The sequence below is a fragment of the Salarias fasciatus genome, chromosome 5 (genome assembly GCF_902148845.1).
Source record: "Salarias fasciatus chromosome 5, fSalaFa1.1, whole genome shotgun sequence".
Taxonomy (NCBI): Eukaryota; Metazoa; Chordata; class Actinopteri; order Blenniiformes; family Blenniidae; genus Salarias; species Salarias fasciatus.
In genome coordinates, this window is record NC_043749.1 from 18,219,683 (window position 1) to 18,237,098 (window position 17,416).

Below are 17,416 nucleotides of genomic sequence, written 5' to 3' on the forward strand. Positions count from 1 at the left end.
GCCACAAAGAAAGAAAAGGTCGCATACAGTGCTTTATAGGAACACCCACTCACAAGGTCACTTTGACGGCAGACATTTGTCAGTGGATCCATGCATGCTAATGTCTGAGGTTGAACATCTGTGAATGTCTTGTATACGGCCCATAATGTCCTAACACTGGTCTTCACTGTGAAACACTGAGGCCATACCTCATTTTCACTATGGACGCGAATTCTGGTGGCTTCAGCAAATCAAACAGTGTCTGCCATCCCAGACAGCGCAGGCTCCATTGTAATTGATGGTCTTTTTATGTCTGTGGGCTTGTAGGCATTTGTTTTAGCGAAGAGGCTATCGGTTCCAGAAGATGCATGGTTCCTACTCGTTAATGATCTATCTAAATGTCCCCTCACTGGCTCCCTTTGGAGCAGTTGCTCATTGTGTCGGCTATAACCAAGAAAGGGTCGTCTACTTGGAGTAACGTAAGCCATGTGTGGCTGCAGGAAAGCAAGAAATGAAGAATGTTTTTAACATGCTGATGAACTTTTGACTTATTCAGATTTTGAAATGCCCAAATGTAGCGTTGGAGCAGGAGTGGACGTTATCTGTTTGTTTAGGAATCCAAAATCTTTCCCCTTCAGTTTGATTTGTTCAGATTTCAGCCGAACACATAATTGATATGATACAGATTCAGGTATTATACCAGGTCAGTGGGTCTCAACCTTCGGTGCAGCTGAAGATCACAAGGCAACTCAACTTTCAATTTCACATTGCAACAAGGCCTTTCAGAGTGCTTTGCGTCAACAAACAAGAGCAAATATTATAGAACAACAAGAAATGGAAACTTATACAAGGAGAAAAAACATGAAGGCATTGTTTGAAATGCATAAATATATAAAAAAAAAAAACGCTATTCAAATGAATAAAAAAACTAATTTCAATACAAGTTACAGATACATTGCAATATAAAATGAGAGAGTGAGTCACTGAAAGGCTGCAACAATATGCTTTTTCTTTTATTTGTTTGTTATTAAAGAGCTCAGAGTTGGAGCTCTCTGCGAGGTTGTTCCAAATATTTGGCCCATAAAAACAGTAACTGGCTTCTGTTGGTTTGCTTCTGATTCTAGGAACAGAAAACAGGTCTGAACCGGGTTTGGATGGTTCCCACATAACATAACCTGTGCAGAGACCTGAGAACTAGACTGAAGCTGTCAGTTTTCCTGGTTTTTGGGAAGATAGCAGCTTTCTGAATGTCTGTCTGATTTTGTTTTTTGTAAGACGTCTGCATCAGTCCTATCTACTCAAGATAAATATATGGAATTGTTTCTCCAAATGTAAAACACATTAGGAGGCAACTCAAGCAGTGGAAAACCATTATTTAAGTGAAATCTGCTTGATGTATTATTTTTTTTTCAATCAGAAGTTTCTAAGGGGATTGAAAGCCTTCCATGGCATCATTGTGTGGGTCTCCAAAGAAGATAGAAGAAGATCACAAGATTATTACTGTTCATTTCCAGTAGCTGTTATAGTTATAATTAATTATACATGTTAGCATTGTATCTTTAAAGTACCCTATATTTGTGCTTTTCCTCACTATAGTTCTGAAAAAAATGAGGCTCTAAACAGTTTTAGAGAAGTCACACTGTAGTCGGGAGGTGCAGCACTCAGGAAGAAGTCAGGTTACAGACTTGTATTGAAAAAAAAAAAAAAGAAAAACTTGTCTTGGGTTCTGACAGCGGTTGCTTGCTTGAGCAGGTTCAACCTCCACAACATGGCCTACACACAAACAATGACAGCAGGAAGAGTGTCCGACTCAGGAAGAAGTTTTTTGACCGAGCAATATTCTGCTCTTAGAAGTTTGTGCAGCACAGTGACTGCGGTAACCACTGTTCATCAACTCGGCTGTGAGCCTCCAGCCACAGCCTGACTCAGGACAACGTGAGGGTGCTGCTGCTCCTCAGTCTGATTAGTGGAATCAAGATGGGAAATCTTCAGCATTTTTCACTGATAAGTCTGCTTTGACAATTTGCCTTGAAAACAATTTACTATGTATGAGTACACACAATACTATGTAGATGTGTGTTATCTACAAATGCTTCGTACCAAAAATCACCAGTATGTTAGATCATCACTCATAAACGTACTTCCTGTATGAGATAATGAGCTGGAAAGCACAAGGTTAATTGTTGAATCTCTGAACATTGTGTTTCCATCATCAACCAATCAACAACCAATTTGTCCTTTGTCATGATTTAATAAAGTGTCCTTGAGCAAGACTCTGAACCCCAATTTGCTCTCAGTGAATAAACTGGGCCTCTTGTCTTTGTCAGTGGTGTTTGAATGGGTGAATAGAATTGAAAATTAAAATTTGTGATTGCTAAAGCAGCTCTCAACAAGTCAAAACCACTTTTCTGTGGACAATAGAACATCAAATGTAAGGAAAGTGCTCATTTTGCAGACTGTGAAGATGTGCTTTGCTGTTAATATAAAATAATGACAAAACATTTATTTTCATTGTCATAGTTTCACTTTTTTTTTTTTACATGTATTTTTTTTTTCAAGAGGTTTTTTTGTCCCAAGGTTAGTGTGATCTCACATCAGTGTTATCAAACCCTTTAGCTGATACCTTCATTCAAAGATAGTTAATGGAACTTGAAAAGTACCACCTGTGTATATTTCCAGTTTCTTTCCATGGTCAAAAAACATACATGTAAAGTTAACTGGTGACCCTAAATTGTCCATAGATGTGAATGTGATTCACAGCTGGAAGCTGGGTTTGGCTCCAGTGACTCTGCACAGGATTAAGTGTTATGAGAGATGGACGGATGGATGAGGAAAGGGTGCCATAATGGCTATCATGAAGGAAGGGTGGGTTGGAGTTTGCTGTTGAAATTCTAAACTTTATCTTGGCCCGATTCACAGTCTGAACAGCTTTAAATAATGAATAGCACAGATACAAGTTTTCACACCTAAGAAGTACCATGGCACAGGATCAACAAGTGAAAATAGATTGATAGAATGGTAAGCTCAAGAACGGACAAACGGCATGTACGATTATTATAGCACATAGTCAGAAATAATACCTCTGATATCATAAGAATAACAAGCTCAGTGTTGAATGATAATCGTATATTTTGCATACTTGTTTATTAGCCTTTCTCTTGCCTCCTGTTGCTTCCCGCAGTCCTCTTCAGTTGAACTGGAAATGAGTTTTCAATGACTTCCTCCTCTGACCTGATCTCACCTGAGTGATCGTGTTGTGGTGCAGTGGCTGCTCACTATTCAGCCAATTATGCCATTTTTCTTTTTTTTCTTTTCTGTGAGATAAATCTCAATTGTGTGTCACTTACATCAAAGGGCGATTAGCTGGAAACACGTCGCATGAGGACAGAAGCCTGCAGGGCTCAGAAAATAACCCTCCAGCAGAATATATCATGCTGCTCATCACGACGCAATCGAAGAATCAAATTTGTGCACATTTATTGAACTAACAGTGTTTAAATAGACTTCCATGTAGCAGCTGATGATAATCTTGGGAGAAAAAAAAAACTTGAGTGTTGATCAGTTTTATCAGGTTTGTTGCGTCAATCCCTGAACACTAATTCATGATTTAATGATAAAGCCTTTTGCTCTTCATCTCATTATTCAAAGTGTATTTTTTTTTTACTCTCCCCAGTGCACATAATTCATAAAAAACTCACTTTAGTGTGTGCTTATCATCCATGGAAATGACATTTGACGTTTTGGTGAATCAGAAGAGAATGAGTTGAAAGTTTCAGAGGGAAGGATGCAGCCCTGTGGAGGGGCGGTGAAGTTCGCCCCCGGGTGTCTGAGCGAAGGGAGACTCGTCTATTTGCAAACGTGGGCAGTTATTAAAATAACTGAGGTGAAATTGAAGCCTTATCGACTGATCTGCCCATACAGCCTTTGTTGTCCTCTTGTCTCATTAGTCTATAGCATTATCAATCCCAATTATTTTATTGTTTTTTAATCTGGATTTAATTTTCCAAGGCGTTTTGCTCTCTTTTCCCTGGCTAGCCTACTTTTCACTTTTCAAGTGTTACTTGATTTGACTTGGATGATTATTGATATACAGATTGGCTTCCATTAAGTCTTTTGAATCATATTTCTCAGCGCGGCAACCATGATTGTGAAAAATCAATGCTCATGCATTTGAAATGTAAAACTTGATAATATATTACCCTCCCCTGCATTGCCTCCAGAGGTGAAATCCAAGTTTCTTTTAATGTACTTCTAAACTTTCCCACAGGAGGTAGGAGCAGATTCATCATGCACAACGCATATTTGACGTGTACATTTATTGCAATTATTTTCTTGAGAGCATCTGTTTTCCTTTGTGCTGAATGCCATAAATCTGAGTTTTTGTCTGCTCTTTACTCCTTATTAAGTGAAAAGGGAAATTTCACTTTTGCATCCAGTGTTTTCAAGCTAATCCTGACAAATCCTAATCCGTGTTAAAGCCACAGATTCCAAAGCACTCGCTGTAATGACGGTTCAAAGCAACTTTTAATTGGTAGCTTGTCTTTTTTTATGTGTCATGACTCTTATTGCATCATTTCATTAATGTTAATCTGACAGATTTGTATTCATCCCGCTTAATGTAAAAACTGTGCCGCCCCTTCTGATTATCAAGGTTTTTCTGTGTAACTCTGTGATTGTAAACACTGGACCACTACTGCTGATTTATAGCTGTGATCTCTTTCTCTCTGCAGTCCTCGTGTTGCTGATCCTCACCCTGAAACGCCACAGGAAGGGCCAGCGGATGGCGGAGGACGAGGAGGACATGAGGGATAACGTCATCAAGTACAACGACGAAGGCGGAGGGGAGCAGGACACTCAGGCGTATGACATGAGCGCCCTGAGGAACCTTTACGACTTCCCGGAGGCCAAGAGCTGCGACTCCGGGCCGGACATCCGCTCGCTGCCGCAGTGGATACAAGCCAACCGGGTGGGCGGAGGCTCGGAGGGGGCCGCTGCGGTGGCGGCGGCGGCGGCAGCGGCGACAGACTTCTCCCTTTTCAAAGGCTACATCAGAAAGAAGGTAGAGCAGGCCGACGCCGACCTGTCGGTGCCGCCGTATGACTCCTTCCAGACATACGCCTTTGAAGGCACCAGCTCGCCCGCGCTCTCGCTGAGCTCCATCCACACGCTGTCCACCACCTCGGAGCAGGATTTCTCCTACCTCAGCGACTGGGGGCCTCGCTTCAGGCAACTGGCAGGTTATTACGCTCCGGGAAATCCTGAGGAGGAAGGGTCCTAGCACAGCTTCTCCTATGCAGAGACGGTCAAAAAAAAAAAAAAAAAAAAAAAAAAAAAGAATTTAGGAAAAAAAAAACAAAACCTCCCTGGTCCTCTTCCTCCTCACTCCTCTTTTTACCCACCGGCGCTGATCTGAGACCATCAGAGCCAGCACTGTGTACTCATTAGAGACCGAGTACCACCCCTTCATCTCTTTAGGAAAACTCCCAGTTTCAGACTTTGAACTCTTTGGAGACAACTTTGAGGAGTTTTGCGTTTTCTTTTTTTCTTCTTCTTCTTCTCTTTTTTTTTTTTTTTCTACACATCTCTGTTTGCTTTTTGGGGGGTGTTCTCAGACTTGAAAGCTCTTGTGGTGTTTCGAGACAAAAGGAGAAAATGAGAGCTGTCCAAAACTGCCATTTAAACACGTGTGAAGGAAGAATTAGTTTCTCTCTCAAACAGGGACCTTCAGACCGATTCCAGAGTTCAGCTGATTACCAGTAGGTGGGGTTTAACCATGCCACGGCCGTCTGACCAACATGTATTTATTTAAGGAGGAAATATTTATGTATTTATTTGTTTTATGTATTTATTTATTTATTTATTGCCACGATCGCTATGGTAACTGCGACAGTGAACTCTGCTGAAGTGGAACGGGAAACGCGAGGGGAGGAGGACGTTATGAAAGGACCGAGAGACGAGAAGAAAATAAGCGTGAAAGGACAACAGCGTTAGAGGACGACACACACAATACCGGCGCAGAGGTGACAAATGACTCATATAAAAATTACATTTTGGAAAATATTTGTATTTATTTTCTATGAACAGTTTTGTAAAATAACCAATGTAAGGGTGATCTGTGAAAAAGCAAAGGTGAACTGAAGCGAAGGGGAAAGCCTCCAGTTTAACACCAACAGCTGAGACTGACACACTTTTGCTGTATTTTAGTCGTTTCTGAAAAGGTTTTTTTTTTTTCTTCTCTTTTTTCTTTTTTGAAGGTCATAAACTGAGGACAATTGTGTGTTAACGATTTCTTTTCTTATCCTCTCCACAGCCATTTTTAAGGCAATAAGGCACAAACCGCAACCGTGATTTAAGACTAAACAAAAGGACTGTTTCGTGGAATTGGCTTGTGGCGAGCTTTGTCCCACGGGAAGCCAATCTTCATTCTCGATTTGAGTGTGAATGTGTACAATATGTTCAAGTTTATTTTATATTCCAAGATATTTCATTTAACTTTTCTTTTCTTTTCTTTTTTTCCCTCTGGGGAGGGAACAGAGACACACAAGATGGTTGTGTGATGAATGGACTTTCCACATCCACCTGATACCCATACCCTGTTCCGTGTTGACCTTAACTTGCAAATGTATGGAAAAGTTTTAAAAAAAAAAGAGATAAAAACTAATAAATATTTAATTTTTTTGGTAAAAAAAAAAAATCTTCATTTCACTGTGTGCAATAAACTAAATTACTCAGCGAATTGCTCTGTAAATGAGATCAAGGAGATAAAGTAAATAGAGCATTTGTGTTACTAATTATTGTTTGCGACTTGTTTGCTGAAGCTGTCTCCTGAATTATGAATAATTGCGGAGCGGGCTTTTGTTTACACCAGGGGTAGATGCAGGGAATCGTCATAGACGGAAACAAACAGACCATATGACAGACCACAGCCAAACAAAGCTCTCCTCGCATCACGTCTCCCTCCTGGCTGCCTTCTGCCAAACCGCTGTAATTGTCGTATTCGCCAGAGGATGCTGAGGCGTATGAAGCCGCTTTCATCTCTGTGATCTGCTGCTAAAAAACGTCCAGTCGCACGTTGACTGGGATTCAGATCCCACCACTCTCCTAACCAAGTTTCAAAGAAATGTCTGATTTCTTTTGCTTTTTTCCCCCGTCTCTTTTTGTCGGTCAGTAGTAGGTCTTCTGTTCCCGCTGACTGTCGAGAACTGACATTGAACCCTGTTTCAAACATAAATTATGTATCACGGATTGAAGAAAAAAAAAAACTTTATACAGATTTTTTGTGTGGTACAAAACTGAAGTGGCAGCAATTTGGAAAAAAATATTGCAAAAGTATTGCAACTGCAACTTTCCTTCTTTTTTTTTTTTTTTTTAACCATATTTTGAAGTGATACTACAATTGGTTGCCCCAAATTGACTGAATGGTGTTGCGGTATGGGTAGAAATCTTGAATATGTTCATTACCTTTTCAAATCACCTGATAAAAACTGCGTATTCAGGAACGGTGTGTTTGGATGGGCTCCATCCAGTAACAGCCTCATTTTTAACATCACTGCCTTTTATACATTGTACCCTTACCACACAGTATCAAACTATATACTACAAGAGTGTATTAGTCGTATGTTTTTTCTTTTTCTTTTCGCCAAGAGGTGGTTTGACTCTTCATCGTTAATCATAACTCTTAGTCTAACGTCGTTTGTTCACCGGCAAGGCAAATGTCACCGTCTGGATGGACGCACACACATGTAGGTCAGCATGAGCTCCGTGGTCATACAGTCACACATAAAGGTTGGATACAAACGAACTCCTTTCGTCAAACAAAGCTCATTGTAGACGGGATGGCCACAGGTCGTGTGACTAATCCTGAAAGAGCGAGCACACATTGAGGGGAGAGAGAAAGCTCCCCGGTCACTCTGACGCTCCGGCACTTTCCCGGCAAATGGGCCTCTCATTTGTTTTCCATCAATGTCAGAGGAAATGTCACTCCTTAATGATGACCCTCACATGTGAACATATGACTGTGTTGCCATAAATCAGAAACACCCCCCCCCCCCCCCCCCCCCCCCCCCCAAACTCCAAGGGCAAGGCGAGGCCCATCATTAGTTATGCAGATGGACGTTTTGGTGATTGACAGTTCTCCTGGGGGAAAGCGGTCCACACACCAAATATCCTCTTCTCTTCTCTTCTCTCTCTACTTAGCTGGGTAATGACAATTGATTAAACATTGAGGGGAAATATGAACATGGCCTGTAGAAAATATCAATCATTTATAGCCTAATAGCTGAATATCATTACTTATTTTGCTATCACACACACTCAAAACAAAGCGATCTCCTTCAGTGGGGTAACAACAAATCCATTTAGCTAAAATACGCCGTGTGAACAAGCCTGACTTACGCTGCATAGCAAACACAGCGCTCTGACAAGCTGATTTAAAAAATGAGTAGGCTATTATGGTGAGATGGTCATTGACTCTTTACAGAAACTGCACTCAGGTGGAGAATTTCACGGAGTGTGTTTTATTCACAAAACGAGGAGCATTGTATTCAAAGCTTGGATAATGACCATGACTTTTTTTGGTGTTGTGTTTGCACCACCTGGGCCGGCGAAGATTATTCAATTTGCCCCCGTACTTTTATAAATAAAAAGGAAAAAAAAAAAAGAAAGAATCCTACCATTTGTTTATGTCGTACATTTAAAAGTCAGCCTTGAATGAAATGAAACGGCTTCGTGAGCTGAAACATAAAAGAGAGAAGTGTCTCAGAATGAGTTTGTAAAGGATAAAAGTGTCAAAGAACCACGTGCATACGTTTTGGAGACAGCAGAGCTGGAACATTTCCCAGCATGCAGCGGGTGCGAGACAAAAGCGCTCACCACTACACGACTCCCACACGCTTTTGGTTGACAACAATTTACTGGCTTTGGTATCTTCTTTTCCAAAAATGTAACTTTTAAAATCTCTTTTGGATTCTGGATATTTGTGCACATAAAAACTATCTGCAGATATTGTAAGATGATTTTAGGGGTTTTTGTAAACTTATGCATTCATGCACTGAACATCTCCATTTTTTTTTTTTTTTTTCATCTGTACAGCATTCCTCATTTTACTTCCTTGAATCCAAAATGTCCAAATAATTTGAACAGGAAGTCTGGCTGCTTCAGATTCCGAGGAGAGCAGCACAGTGTGCAGTGTAGTACAGAAATATCAAAGATCATTAAAGAAATGTTTGCACCTACTCCTGACACATCTCCCCATCTCTCTTCTGGACCTGCTCTGCTTCATGCATTAAGATGAGTGAATGTCTACCTTAGCCACAAATTGAACAGGTGATTTCATGGTTTTAAAAAGTGATATTTTTCATTCCCAGGTGGAAGTTTTGGTTTTGTTTCACAATCATGAAAATAAAACATAAATTCTCACTTAAATTTGTCAATTTTGAAAATGTAGTTTTGACGGTTGTTTTTAATAATAAATCCTAATTGTCTGAGCCTCTGCTTTGGATTGTCGGGGGAAACAGGGACCTGTTTAACATCCAGTTTCCACAGAGGAAAAGCAGAAGCAAAGCAAAACCCTTTTACACTTTGAGGTAGCATTGCCACCTTCAAATAAAAATACATCTAAAAACAGGGTTTAAGGCATTAAGCTGATATTGATTCAAGTGTTGCCTGAGCTCCTCGGGCAGATCGTTGCGAATCACACAGGCCCAGATTGAAAAAGTCCTGTCAACCCCCTCGTTTAATTCAAAATATTGGATCAGCCAACAGGCCCTGCTGCAGAATCAGAGGTCAGCGAACGGCTCATAGTGGCATAAAATGTGCACACTACAGCCTGCGGCCAATACTAACCAGGCTTTAAAGTGTTCAGTGAAATATGTAGAGCTTTGGCTTTTGGCATTTTTAAGTTCGTTATAAATTGATTGGTAGTCCACATGGAACTGCATTGTTAAAATTATTTCACAATTTTGACAACCAGTTTGTTTCTGATATCATGAAGAGATACAAAAAAAAAAAAAAACTGCAAGTTTCTCTTGTATTCTGTTTTTTTTTTTTAATAGAAAGCTGATTTGTTTCTCTTGTAATGTGATGGATCAACACATCTTATTGGCCCAGGAGAGCATCATTAGTGTGTTTCTTGTCACTTTGCTTCTCACCACAAAACTCCAAGCTTCATAGTATCAAGGAGGACACTTCCTTTTCAAGATGGCCTGGCCCCAGGTGTTAAGCCCTATAGGTGTTCTCCCAGATAACTGAACATTGCCGCTTCCCAATGCAATCTTCTGACCATCTCTCTTCTAAACCACTTTATCCAATTCAGGGTTGCAGTAGGGTTTGGTCCCCAGCTGGCTGTGAGCGAATAAGTGGGGGGGGCACCATGGACAGATCGCCAGTCCATCACTGAGCAAACAGCTGATAAACTCATACTCACATTCACTGAAGAGTAATTTCAGAGTGATCAGTGAACATCAAACACATGTTTCTGTTTTGGAGTGTGAGAGAACCGGCACACAGGATGAGAAAAATGCCCCAATCCAGAACCATCCATACATCACTGTGCACCCTCACCACAACAATGTAAAACAAAAAAGAAGGTTCTCATTAAGATTGGTGCGGTACACAGGTGCACATGAATGCCCTGCGCTCAACCAGGTGTTGACAATTTGGATCAAATCAACATGGATGTGAGGAGAGTTGAAGAGGTGAGTCCATTTCCTTCTATTTTGAGTTGCTCTTTTCTTCTTCATGCAAGTGAAACTGTCTGAAAGCGATGGTGCCAGCGGGTTCTGTAGCTGCAGTTTGAATGAGATTCTAGTGGCAGTCAGCTGATTTAGTTGTTTCACTGTAAAGTATTTAAGGTCTGTGTTTCATTTGCTCTCTTTTTGGTCTGTGGGCTGAGGGAACACCTTTTAACTGCCTGTTTTCCATCGAGGCAAAATAAACAAGTGAAAACACTGAGCCCATCAACTTATTACTGCTACTATCAACCTGTTTAACCAGTAGTTTAAAAGTTCGTATCTTCCTCATTTTAAGTGTAAAAACAGGAAAATTTACAGACTGAAAGAGTCAGTGAGAAGACACTTTGAGTTTTATATGGAGAAAATCTATGGCCGCCGGCTTTGATTTGCTTCATGTAAAAGCAACAAGCGTCTCTCTTCACAGATAACCGTGTTTGATTGAGATTTAACTAAAAGCTGCACCTGCTGCTGCCGTCAGTTTGAAGTGTGCAGACCTTTATTTAAGTGCAGTGGTGACTCCTCCATAACTCGTTGCACACTGGCAGACAATTGATTTGACGCTGTCTCTGCATTACTGCATTTGAGTCTGCTTCTGCAGCATCTCTGTCACTTTAAATAAAAGAGGACATCTCACTGAGGCTTCACGACTCACTGTGGGGAACATTAGTGCTGTACAGCCTATTGACGTGCAGCTGTAATGTGCACTCTTCAGTGTGAGTTCCATTTGGAGAAAGGCATAAAAATGAACATTTGAAAAGGTGTTACTAAAGAACAGGAGAAACGCAGAAAAATGCTACATCATTTCTCTCAAACTCTTTCTTTTAAGAGGGATAAGAAAATAAGATTGGTATTTTATGTGTCTATCAATCCTATTCCTAAATATAAACCAGAAAAATAACTTTTGAGTCACATTCTTTATTGGTATAAATTCATGTGATTTGAATTTGTTATGACTTTCAAAAAGTTGGAGCAAATGTGATCAGTTCATGTTAACCAGCGAGTTGGAGGCTCTGCAATCTTATTGGTATTAGCGCTGTCTGAAAATTAACAAAAGATTCATTGTGAAATACCAAATATCACTTTCCTTGATTAATTCCCCTTTATTGAAAACCGCAGAGCTCCAAACTTCAGTGTCTCTCCTCGAAGGAAATTGTGCTAATAATCTCAACAGACTCATTTACCTATTTTAATCTCATCTGAAACCATAAATGAACTCCATAAAGATATAGTCCTATAATTAGGGATATTCTTACTTCTACTTCACCATCATTGCATTTTTTTCTAAAGAAAAGTTTTTTTCCCCCCCGTGGATCCGATCAATATTATTCCCTCACTGCACATGTTACTTTGAACTGTAATGGAAAGATTCTGTCCAGCCATCAGTCTGAAACCCTCATCTTGCCCTTTTGACGTTTTCCAATCATCTCTGTTTAAAATCGCTTTAGGCGATTTGTGCTGGCATTCTCTCAGTGATTAGCACTTGATATCTGGATGGGTATCTACTTCTTCAAGTCATTCATGCATTCAGCAATAAAAAAAAAATAAAAATAATGCTGTAAAAACAGTCTTCCAACCATAAACAGCCTTCACTTTCAAAAGGAGAGATCGGGTGAAAAAAGGGAATAACATCTATTGAATTTTGATGATAAGGCTCCAGTGGAAAACGGCAGCATGAAGGCAATGAGCGAGGTGAACGGTGAAATCAAACGGGACCCGTCTGGAGGTCAGTGATGGAGAAGCACAGAGATGGAGGCCTCTGTCTTCCACTGATGGGGCCTCAATAGGGAAGAGGGAGGTTGTTCAACAGGCCAGAATGAAATGATATGTCGATTTGTTTAAAGGACACGATGCTGAGTCGATTCTCTCAGGATTTTCAGTACCAGTTTTTCCTTGTTTCTTTAAAACTAACCACTCTAGGTAGCATCACTTTTCTAATAAAAATGTGTTTTGCAGGATACAAGTACATTATGGTGATTAAAATAACACAGGACTGTGAAAACTTTTAAAAGACATTTAGTTGCACCTTAGCGTATTTTAAAGTCTGTTTTGTATCTAAATAGTCAAATACAATGCCAGTTTAGTCAGTTTTAAGTCTTGAATGATGAATAAAATGTGTTTCCTGACTCGAAAAATTGTACATGAAAAAGTACGTCTTGAAGATATTTCAGCAAATGTCTCATATAGGATTAAGTTTTATCAGCCAAACCTAATGGACATTCAGTTTACAGTGTGTACATTTGGTCTACTCAACTATAATCACTGGCATCTCAGAGGACATAGTCCATGGTGATATAGGAGAGTGCTGCGTTGGTACTGCTGGATATCAGCATGACCTTTGACACCAGTGAATCACAATATCCTAACAAACATACGTTGGCAGTGTGTGGATATCCGCTGGTCAGCCCTGAGGTCACCATAATGCAGTTTTTTTACTTTTACGCCAATGGAAACTGAGTATATCGGCAGAATTAATGCTATATTGTGACAAAATGTTTGACTAAAATATATATTGTGCTAAATACCTCACATTTTGTGTTTTTTTTTTCTTCTTCTTCTTCTTCTGCTTCTTGCGGACATCTCACATTAATGTGTAAAGATCTATCAGGGATTCTCTTGCTGTTTCACACCAGTATAAATTCTGCCTGAAGACACTCCTGTCATATCTCTTCTTTGGTCCTTGAAGACGTCTTTGGTTTAAAACTTGACTCATTCTTTCATCTAACCAGTAGTGAGCCACACTTTTCAAAGTCTTATTCTGCTTTCTTGATGTGTATCATTTTTCCAACATTGCATTGAAGAACAAAAGCCAGCCAGTGTCAGTTCCACCCAAACTGAAGCTCCTGCAATTAAACCCTTGAAAGAATTACTTTTCTACCTTTTTAATTGTCAAATTCCATTAAGAAATGTCTTCTTTCTGTGTGTCACTTTTATCTTTAAAGTGCAGAGAAGCCTTGGTTCACACCATGGTAGTCATCTATAAATGTATTTATTTAATTATACATATCTGAAAGTGCTTGCATCTTTCACGTTTTAACAACAAAGAGGTAAGGTTAAGTGGGATGGAGGAGATTATTCAGGCTTTAATCTCATTTCATCTTACTGTGAAAGAGGTCACGTCGTCCCACTCGTGGTGAAAGGCTCCTGTTCAAGATCAGAATTCATCTCAAGAGCCTTCTGATGACTTTTTGCGGTATTCACGGCTGATGGAACCTCCTGCAGGTTAACTCCACAACTTCATCCATCAGCAGGCCTCAGTTCTGCTCATATATTGTGGTTTTTAAGAAATAGTCTTTGAAGATTTTGGAAAAAATTTGATGGGAATTATAATAGATGCAAAATCCTTATGAGAACTATATTTGTTTGGGCCTTTTGGTTTACTGTGAAGCACGTTTATAGTTGTTTCTGATTCATTAAGTTGCTAAATAAACTTTCTCACTTATCTAAATTCATGAAAGTTTTAGGTATTGTATGACAGTGTATTGGTCAGAACATACTCAGAACCTCCCAGCAGACTGCGCATTCTCCCATTGCATGTTGGGTAATTTGGTGCTTTCAACAGCCGGCAGTACGTGTTCACCCTGTGACGGACTGGGGACCTCCCCGTGGTTTAACCTGTCGCTTAACGAGAACCCCGGTGAGGTGTCAACCTTTAAAAACACAATGAAATAAAGCGGCGTATTGGAAGAGTTGAAGACAGCCATGTTTGATGCCGTCTTATGCCCCACAACGCAAAGCTACTTTTATTTGCCCTTCAAGCCCCGTGCAGCAGGGTCCTGCAGATTCTGATCCGGAGCCTGCAACGCAGAGTGAATACTAATATCACTTAATCCAGCTATTTAACCACCACCTTGCAAAGGCTTATCCAAGGAGACATAGTGAAGAGGTCCATACCTACCTGTCAAAAGTTATCTTACTGAACATGTAGCACTTCATCTAAGGTGTCCACGTGGAAGATTTATTGCTCTAGTAATGGGCGTCCAGGCAGTTGATCTCTCTACTGGGAGGTGTTTCAAGCATGTGCTTCTTTCCCCGCAGGGAGGTAGACTGAGTCTCTTAAGCCTCATGCCACACTGTATTAGTCTCCATGTAATAGTTGGAAGACACAGATGGAGCATATATCACTGCATGCAGAGCTGTTCTCCCACTTTCCTCCACGATTTCTTGCCATGGTTGGATCAGTTGTCCTCTGAATAGAGAGCGCAATTCAGCACAGGCTGGAAAAACTACCAAACTTGTCAAGGGCAAGGGTAGAGCACGCCAAATGTGTTTTTCAAATGTCTTTAATGTCAGGGCTTTATTTTGAATTGCTCTGTAAATCACTGAGTTTTCACCATTTTGAGCCTAATTTCCCAATGTGATTTATATTTATGTGTGAATGCTTTAATGGGCCCCTTCATTTGTCCTTCCTGATTAACTATTCAAACAGTTCGTGGTCCCACTAACAATAACTATCAAACAACAATGACCAATCACTTCAACCGGCATTCAGCGTGAACTCTCGGTGCTCATGAATGGTAACCCGACAGTGATAAATAGTGCTTGCCAGGACTTAGGTTTTGCTTTTGTGCCAAAAATATGGCCTCATATATGTGTGTTTGGCACAACTGCCTTGATAATAAAGGAAAACCTGTTGGGCAGGGATTATGATTCAACTTTTTTCCTCACATAAATGAGAAAAATTTGCCACGACTTTGTAAATAGAAATGCCATTAATGCTATCCGGATTCATTGTAATTCATGAGCAAGAAGATGTTATAAGGTCGTCTGAATAGAACCGACCTGAGACTCTGAAGAAGCTACTCCAGCATCGGATTTAAGAGAGTGGTCCGCCTGATCCTCACTCTTTGATTAGAATCACGTGTGCTTGCATTAATGAGACACGATCTAGGTGTAGTCATTCCTGAGGCTGAACAATATACACAATATTTAATTTGAAAAAGAAAAAAAAAACTTATAAATGAAAATATGTTTGTGAAACAGCTGCATAGGTGTAGAACGTCATCTCTTACTCATGCTTTGCCTGTGTTCGTGTGACGTTACCCCTGGTTTCAAAACATGCCGGTGAATGATTTGTGTGTCAAAGAGATTGTGAGTGCGGATGTGGCCGTGAACTGTTTGCTCTGCTATTGTCCGGTGACCTCGGAACACGGTACAGTACACAGCAGAGTGGAAATTAACGTTTGGGGAAACCGCAGCTTGAATTTCTTTAAAAGATTCTGCCGCTCGGTGTTGAAGTCATTACACAAGAAAAACGTGTCACGCAGCGCTGATTTTTTTTAAATGAAAATTATGAGTTACTACCTCTGTTCCGACATATCGGATCTCTCTGGAGCTACCGTGTGTAATGACTGCCAATTCTTAATATGTTAAAGCAATTCATATGCCCGAAAATCTGCACAAATCCTTTTCCTAATAAGAGAACACATACAAGATCAATTTTATGCTCTTTATTATGTAATGGACTAATAATGTTGGCAGAAAATTTGCTGGAGACCAGCCCAACAAACACCAAGCCGCAATCTTCATGGCTCAGATGCATCCACAGTGTAAACATTGCCGTTGTGTCCTTCTGATCATCAGTCACTGTTAGACAGTCGGTTCTGACAAATAGTTGCACCACAAAGAAAGTAGCCTGCTAGAAAAATCACGTTCTGAGACCCAGTCTAATGGCTGATTATTAACTGATTAAAGGTAGAATGCAAGTCAGTTTAAAACATTCGAAATAGTTTATAGAAAATCAGGGAAAAACACACCAGTCACCAGTCGTATGCAGCCCCTCAGCTCAAATGACTGTGAGCCTGATGTGATGTAACCTTCCAAGCAGTTGGATACACTCCAGCAACCACATACTGGATCAGTAAACGATAAGAGAAGTGGAGGACAGCATAAACAATCAGTTTGCTCTTTGTAAATGTCAATAAATTTACAATGTTGGATTCACTTTTTAAACAGAGCACCAAAATGTCCCTTTATTAAAGCACATCCTATAAAAAAAAAAAAAAATCTCGTTTATTTCTACAAATACTTTCCGTCTAATAAGTCATGGTATTTTTTAAGAATTACATACAATTAAGCTGGAGACCCCTTCTAATTTGAAGAAAATAACTTATTTAACTGGTTCACACCTTTATCAGTGACATGACTGTCCCGGTACCTTTCAATGTGTTTATCACAACAATGCGTGTTCGTAAATAGTTTCTTTTCACTGTTTTCAGCAAAGACTTGCACAAAGTCAAAACGACCTACCTTGTTAAACTGGTCAGTTTTAAAGCTGTATTTTGAATAGTTAGCATTTTATTCAAAATTGTTAAGGACTCCTTGAAAATTCAAGGTACGCTCAAATGTGCTCGGAATCGAGATACGCAGCTTACTTCCCCGTCTGGAACAGAGTGTTATGTTATAAGAAAATGTATTGTTCACACCGGCTCTCCACTCACCTCTGACATTTCAGCTCGGAAGAGAGGAAGCAGACATGAAGACTTAGCCTTCATCCATTATTAACTGTGCGGCAGCAGAAAGGAGAAGCCCCGGCGCAGAGAAATCGCTGCTCGTCTCTCGACGCCAATCCTCTGGGTTGCTTTGATGTTGAGATTCATTGACTTGAGTAGACACAGATTGCACTAAACAAGAAAAGATGCATAGTTGTTCCCCACGTTGAGAGTATGATCAATGAACAAACACACACAAAAAAATATATATATCAGAAA

At 40.1% G+C, this 17,416-nt stretch overlaps 1 protein-coding gene across 1 annotated transcript in view; it reads left to right on the forward strand.

Annotated features, from left to right (window-relative positions):
* cdh22 (cadherin 22) overlaps positions 1 to 6,636 on the forward strand; it is an 81,149-nt gene extending 74,513 nt beyond the window's left edge. Inside the window, exon 12 of the mRNA XM_030091565.1 lies at positions 4,710 to 6,636. Coding sequence (XP_029947425.1) covers positions 4,710 to 5,257 — 548 coding nt within the window. The 3' untranslated portion in view covers positions 5,258 to 6,636. The remainder of the gene's footprint in view (positions 1 to 4,709) is intronic.
* Positions 6,637 to 17,416: the final 10,780 nt, after the last annotated feature.